Below are 7,213 nucleotides of genomic sequence, written 5' to 3'. Positions count from 1 at the left end.
GTCTCTGTGGATTCGACCCGACTTACACTACTACAATTTTGGTTGTAACTAGTCGTTAGTTGGAATTTATTATTTGGTGGACTCGGCATCCGTCAAATTTTTGGCGCCGCTGCCGGGGACTCGGTAGTACTAACGGTTTATACCTAGATCTTCACGTACAGGTTCACCTTTGCCAATAAATCTAGAAATCGAACGAACCGCGAAATGACTGAGGAAACAAGCCAAGTTTCGGAAGAAGTTTGGCAAGGGACCTTCGTCACTAGGGTTAAATATCTGGCAAGATTTTAACCTATCGAGCGATTCAGACGAAAAGAAGGCAGACGCGATGGCTGCCGAACAAGACGAGCAAACTCTACGAGAGTTGGCAACACATGACGTTGCTCAGGTTCCTATCTGTATCAGGTACCGGCAAGGTAACGCAAATTTTGTTCTAAAAACTGGTTTGGTCCACCTATTACCCTCCTACCACAGTTTGGAGAACGAGGACCCGAACAAACACCTCAAGGAATTCCATGTGGTGTGTTTAAGCATGAAACCCAACAAGGTTACGGAGGATCTTATAAAGTTAAAGACATTCCCTTTTTCTTTAAAAGATCGGGCTAAAGATTGGCTCTACTCGTTACCGCCCGGTTCGGTAACGACTTGGAACCAAATGGCGCGGTTATCTTTAGATAAATTATTTCCCGCCTCCCGAGCCGCTACACTCCGTAAGAAAATTTGCAGTATCAAACAAAGAGATGTGGAAACCCTCCATGAATATTGGGAGAGGTTCAAACATCTCTGCGTTAGTTGCCCGCAACACGGAATTTTCGAGGAACTTCTGTTACAATAATTTTTATGAGGGCTTTTTTCCTATGAAAAGGAAGATGATCGATGCCGCTGGTGGAGGGGCAATTTTTAATAAAACCCTAAATCAAGTGAGGGGTCTGATCACCACTATGGCTGAGAACTCTCAACATTTTAGTGTGCGAGGTGATTTAAGGATAGGGCCCCAAAAGATTAACGAGGTTAATACCGGTATCATTGAGAGTAGGTTATTTGATTTGACTAACCTCATTGAACAATTAGTTGTGGGTAAAAAGCAGGTTAAGGCATGTGTTAAATGCAATGGGACGAGCCATCCGACGGACGCGTGTCCGCAACTCCAAGAAGATGTTTTGGTTGCTCCCGAAGATGTCAACGCCATCGGAGGCTTTCCAGGCCAACAACCGCAACAAAGGTTTTATAACCAGAGCTTTGGTGCCCAAAGACCTCCACAACAATTCCAGCAAAGGCCATTCTAGCAGCCATTCCAACAGAGAGTGCCGTTTCAGCCAAACAACCAAGCCTTGAGTAGTGCAGGTATGTCTTTAGAAGATATTGTTAAATCTCTTGCTACTAACACTCAACAATTTCAGCAAGAGACTAGAACAAATATCCAAAATTTGGTAACCCATAATCAATGTTTAGCGGCCCAACAGAAGAATCTGGAAGCTCAAATCGGGCAAATGGCGATTTCGCTTAATCGCATTGAGAGCCAAGGTAAGTTACCGTCCCAAACTAAAATTAACCTGAAAGCTAATGTTAGTGCCATTACTTTGAGAAACAGGACGGTTCCGGATCCCAAACCCAAAGCAAGAATGAGCGAGAGGAAAGAAGAGAAAGAGGCCGAGATTACGAGCAATAAGTCAAATGAAGATAAGGTTGAAGGTAAAAACATAGAGGACAAAGGAAAAGCGCTCGAATTGGTCATCCGACTACCATTCCCAAAGAGATTCGAGCAAAGCAAGAAGGAGCAAGAAGAGAAGGAGATTTTTTGCCGAGTTGAGGTAAACATTCCACTCTTAGATGTTATTAAAAGAGTACCTCGATATGCTAAGTTTTGGAAGGAGTTGTGTACGAACAAGAAGAAGTTTACCGGGAACGAGAAGGTTAGCATGGGCGAGAACGTATCTGCCATGCTTCAAGGAGAGAAGATGCCACCTAAGTGCAAGGACCCAGGTATGTTTACTATTCCTTGTAAGTTAGGTAATGTTTCAATAGGTAAAGCCATGTTAAACTTAGGCACATCTATAAATGTCATGCCTTACTCGATTTATTCATCACTGAATGTGGGGCCTCTTAAGAGGACGGGAGTTATACAACTCGCTGATAGGTCCAATGTGTATCCCAAGGGAGTCCTTGAGGATGTGTTGGTTCAAGTTAACGAGTTAGTCTTCCCGACAGATTTCTATGTCACAGATATGGAGGAGCATAATACTTCCAAATCACCTTTGATATTGTTGGGAAGACCATTTCTGAAAACATCAAAAACAAAAATTGATGTTCATGATGGTACGTTAATTATGGAATTTGATGGTGAGGTCATTAAATTTAATATCTATGATGCCAATAGATATCCCAGTGATGTGTCTTCTGTCAGTTTTGTTGATGTTTTAGATCCTATTACTCATGATTTGTATGAATTGACTAACTGAGATTTGTTGGAGGTTGCGATTACAAGGCACCTAGATGCAAGGACAATTAATTTGTTGATGAAGGAATATGATTTAGGGCCCGAGCTTAAAGAGATGGTCTTAGCCATGGAATCTAACCGACACAAGAAGTTTCAGGTATCAAATGTTGATTTACCTTCTTCTTACACTAAGCTATTTCCTTCTATTTTGTAGGCCCCGGTACTTGACTTGAAGGAGTTACGGGACCACCTCAAGTATGCCTACCTAGGCAAGGACAATACTCTACCGGTGATCATCTCTACTGAGCTGTCAAGCAAAGAAGAAAAACGGTTGGTGAATGTGCTTGAAGAGCATAAGGAGGCGATCGGCTGGATTATAGCTGATATCAAGGGATTGATCCCCTTAGTTTGTATGCATAAGATTCTACTCGAGGATGACTACAAGCCTTTCCGTGAAGCTCAACGACGCCTCAACCCGCCTATGATGGAGGTAGTGAAAAAGGAAATCCTCAAACTCCTTGATGTAGGTATTATCTATTCAATTTCAGATAGCAAATTGGTAAGCCCTGTTCAGGTAGTACCCAAAAAGACGGGTTTGACGGTAGTTAGGAACACCGAAGGTGAGTCGCTGCCTACTCGAGTCCAAAATGGATAGCGAGTATGCATCGACTATAGGAGGTTGAACTCGTCCACTAGAAAGGATCACTTTCCACTTCCCTTTATCAACCAAATGTTGGAACGATTAGCGGGAAAGTCTCACTACTGTTGTCTAGATGGATACTTCGGGTTCCATCAAATCCCGGTAGCGTTGGAGGACCAGGAAAATACTACTTTTACATGCCCGTTTGGTACGTTTGCCTATAGGCGTATGCCTTTTGGCCTTTGTAACGCACCAGCTACTTTTCAACGTTGTATGATAAGTATCTTTCTCAAGTACGTAAAGAGTATCATTGAGGTGTTTATGGATGATTTTACCGTTTATGGTAACTCGTTTGAGGACTGTTTGAACAATTTGACCAAGATTTTAAAAAGATGCATATAGACTAACCTTGTTTTGAATCACGAAAATGTCACTTTATGGTTAGTCATGGTCTTATCTTGGGTCATATTGTTTCAAAGAAGGGTATAGAGGTAGACAAGTCTTTCCTTGGTCATATTTTAAAATATATGTCATTAAAACGCTACCTTACCCCACTTCTGTTAGGGAAGTTTGTTCTTTCCTTGGTCATGTAGGGTTCTATAGGAGATTCATTAAGGATTTTTCGAAGATAACCCGACTATTTTGTTGTCTCTTACAAAAGGATGTGGACTTCCACTTCGATGGTGAATGCAAGAAGGCATTTAATGAATTAAAAGATAAGTTAACTTCTGAACCCATAATTCAGCCCCCAAATTGGGATCTCCCTTTTGAGATAATGTGTGACGCGAGTAACTACGCGGTCCGGGCTGTTTTGGGACAAAAGTTTGGTAAGGACCCACACATGATATACTATGCTTCTCGGACGCTGGATAATGCCCAAAGCAACTATTCAATGACAGAGAAGAAGCTTTTGGCCATAGTATTTGCTTTAGAGAAGTTTTGTCAGTATTTACTTAGTACTAAAGTGATAGTTTTTTCTGATCATGCAGCTCTTAAATATTTAATGAAGAAGGACGCCAAGCCTCGCCTTATTCGTTGAATGTTGCTTCTACAAGAGTTCAACCTAGAGATTCAGGATAAGAGCGGGTCAGAGAACTTAGTGGCCGATCATTTGAGTCGTTTCCTAAATGGTGAGGATCCTTCTACCTTGAAGGATGAATTTCCGAACAAGCATCTTCTGACCATTCAAGAGACGACACCCTGGTACGCCGACTTAGTGAACTATCTAGTTACCAACACTTTGCCAGGTATGTTGACTAGAACTGAAAAGGATAGGATTAAGATTCAAGCGAAGTATTATGTTTGGGATGACCCCTACCTTTGGAAGCATTGCTCTGATCAAATTATCATGCGATGTGTCCCCCAACACGAAGTACAAAGTGTACTTCGATTTTGTCACGAATATGCTCGTGGGGGACATTTTGGTCCAAAGCTTAAGGCACACAAAATGCTTAACTGTGGCTTGTTTTGACCATCCATTTTTAAGGACTCTTATATGTTTTGCAAGAGTTGTGATAGGTGCCAAAAGACGGGGAATATCGGACCACGAAATCAAATGCCCCAAAACCTGATTTTAGTTTGCAAAATCTTTGATGTATGGGGCATTGATTTCATGGGATCCTTTCCCGCCTCTTCTGGATTTACATGTATTTTATTGTGTGTCGATTATGTCTCGAAATGGGTGGAAGCTAAAGCCACCAGAACTGACGATGCTTGTACTGTTTCAGTTTTCCATAGATCTAACATCTTCGCCAGGTTCGGCACACCAAGGGCCGTCATAAGCGATCGAGGGACACACTTTTGCAATAAAGTGATCGAGGCGGTGTTTAAGAAGTATCATGTCACTCACCAGATTTCAACCGCATACCATCCTCAATCCAACGGGCAAGCCAAAGTCTCTAACAAGGAGATTAAATCCATTCTAGAGAAGACTGTAAATTCTAATCGCAAGGATTGGATCGAGCATTTGGATGATGCTTTGTAGGCCTACCGTACGGCCTACAAAACACCTATAGGTATGTCCCCTTTTTGATTAGTTTATGGTAAACCATGTCATCTACCTGTTGAACTAGAGCACATGGCCTTTTGGGCTGTCAAGAAGTGTAACATGTGAATGGACGACGCAGGAGTTCTAAGGAAGCTACAACTTCAAGAGTTAGAGGAAATCTGAAACGACGCATACGAGAGCGCCAAGATCTACAAGGAGCGGACCAAGGCTTTCCATGACAAGATCATCTCCCAGAAAGAGTTGTGGTCGGATAAAAGGTTTTACTCTTTCATTCACGCCTAAAGTTGTTTCCCGGTAAGCTTAGATCACGGTGGGTTGGTCCTTTCATAGTTGTTAAGGTTTATGCTCATGGAGAAGTAAATATTGAGAACCCAAAAACGGGTAAGTCGTTTAAGGTGAACGGACATAGACTGAAACCTTTTAATGAAGGTTTTCAGTCTACGGACATTGATGTTATGGATCTTGAGCCACCGCCCGTTGTTAGTTAGTTAGGTAGTGTCTAGCCAAAGACGTTAAAGAAAGGCGCTGATTGGGAGGCAACCCAATTTTTATTGCTTTATTTCCGTTCTAGTTTAGTTTATTTTAGTTTTAGTTATCTTCAGAGATTGATGAGGTGCTTTCCCAGGTTGGCATTCTTGTGAGTATTGACGTTCAACACCCCCCCCCCCCCCGAGTGCAATGAGGCTTTTACCACCCGCTTGGACCGTGTATTGGGCACAAGTCTACATATCCAGGGGAGTTTTCTCGTTCCCTTTGCTTTTTAATGTTTTAGACTAGGCCAATGAATGCATACATTGAGGACAATATATGGTTCAAGTGGGGAGAGGGAATTATTGCTTTTTAATGGGGAATTATTGCTTTTTAATGGGGAATTATTGCTTTTTAATGTGCAAGAGTGTGTTAGAAAGGGCTAATTTTTTTGAACTTTTGGCTTGATTTTGGGCATTTGTTAAGTGAATTGCATGAGCGACGATTTTATTGATTTTCAATGCCATAAACATCATAGCACGAATGATTGTATGACTTACTTGTTAGTCGTGATTAGCACATTTGAGATAACTTTTGTGAGGCTTGCTAATTTTATAGACAAAATGAACCTGTGAGCTTTTGAGCCATGGTCGAACACTATTTTCGATCCCATTTCTTTTTTGTGTGTATTGCATCTTCCATGTTCATCTCATTCTAGAACTTGCGTTAGGTCTCTTTTAACCATTTAACCTAAACGTCAACCTTTATGCATTTGTTTTCTTTTTTATTACCCTTTTGAGCCTAACCACCTATTTTTTCTTGACTTTAACACCACAAGTTAACCCTTAAGCCAAACACTTCCCTCACCGGACTTTGGAATGAGACTACATACTCTTAGTTAGGAGTGTTTGTTGTATGATCTTTATACTTCTACACGATCCTCAACACCTATATAATGATCGGTAGAGGTTTGAGAAAAAGGAAAAAAAAAGAGAAAAATAAAAAAAGAGAAAAAAGAAAAAGAATATATATATATATATATATATATATAGAGAGAGAGAGAGAGAGAGAGGTTGGTTCAAATACTAACTCATTTTTTTGTGTTAACTATGCTAACCAACATCAACCAATCATGTTCCATCTTTTAGTTAGGTTCAAATGTAACTCACATATCAAGTGTAAGGGTATTTAGGTAATTTGTCATTTWTATGTAACTCCCCAATATTTTAATTGGGAGTTACAAATCTTAAAATATCACTAATTGATCTACATGTAATAATGATATGAAGTTTCACATTTGTTCATCTTATTGATTTTTACATTTCATTCTTCAAACAATAGTTTTGATATTGTAAATTTCCAAAAAGTCCCTTTGTAAAGATTCCGTTATAGTCCGAGTAATATGGATAATCATAGAGTAAAACAGATAGACGATAATGAGATTGAAAAAGCTAAAAGCGTCTACGAATACATTCGGAATTCGAATTCTGAAAGTGAAGAAAATGATCAAACCGTTCACCCACATGTTCACTCAAACATCAACATATGTGTTCACTCGTGCACATATGTGTTCAATTGGTTCACACAATATGTCCATTTGGTTCATACACATGTTTCAATTGTTCATTAGGTTCACACATTGTTTTGATGAAGATTATGAACC

At 40.3% G+C, this 7,213-nt stretch overlaps 1 protein-coding gene and 1 non-coding gene across 2 annotated transcripts; one reads left to right on the top strand and one right to left on the bottom strand.

The window, feature by feature from the left end:
• Positions 1 to 700: 700 nt before the first annotated feature.
• On the bottom strand, positions 701 to 807 carry LOC112517493. Its single transcript, XR_003069688.1, has one exon. It is a non-coding gene; the product is annotated as a small nucleolar RNA R71 (small nucleolar RNA).
• Positions 808 to 1,487: 680 nt separating this feature from the next.
• LOC112516146 lies at positions 1,488 to 4,113 on the top strand. The gene is made up of 5 exons (XM_025123168.1): positions 1,488 to 1,980; positions 2,023 to 2,313; positions 2,458 to 2,591; positions 2,649 to 3,054; positions 3,668 to 4,113. The coding sequence occupies exons 1-5, from the start codon at positions 1,488 to 1,490 to the stop codon at positions 4,111 to 4,113; spliced, it is 1,770 nt and encodes a 589-aa protein (XP_024978936.1).
• The last annotated feature ends 3,100 nt before the right edge of the window (positions 4,114 to 7,213 follow it).

Source organism: Cynara cardunculus, assembly GCF_001531365.2.
Source record: "Cynara cardunculus var. scolymus isolate 2C chromosome LG 8, CcrdV1, whole genome shotgun sequence".
Lineage (NCBI taxonomy): Eukaryota > Viridiplantae > Streptophyta > Magnoliopsida > Asterales > Asteraceae > Cynara > Cynara cardunculus.
This window is presented reverse-complemented; position numbering and strand designations above follow the sequence as displayed.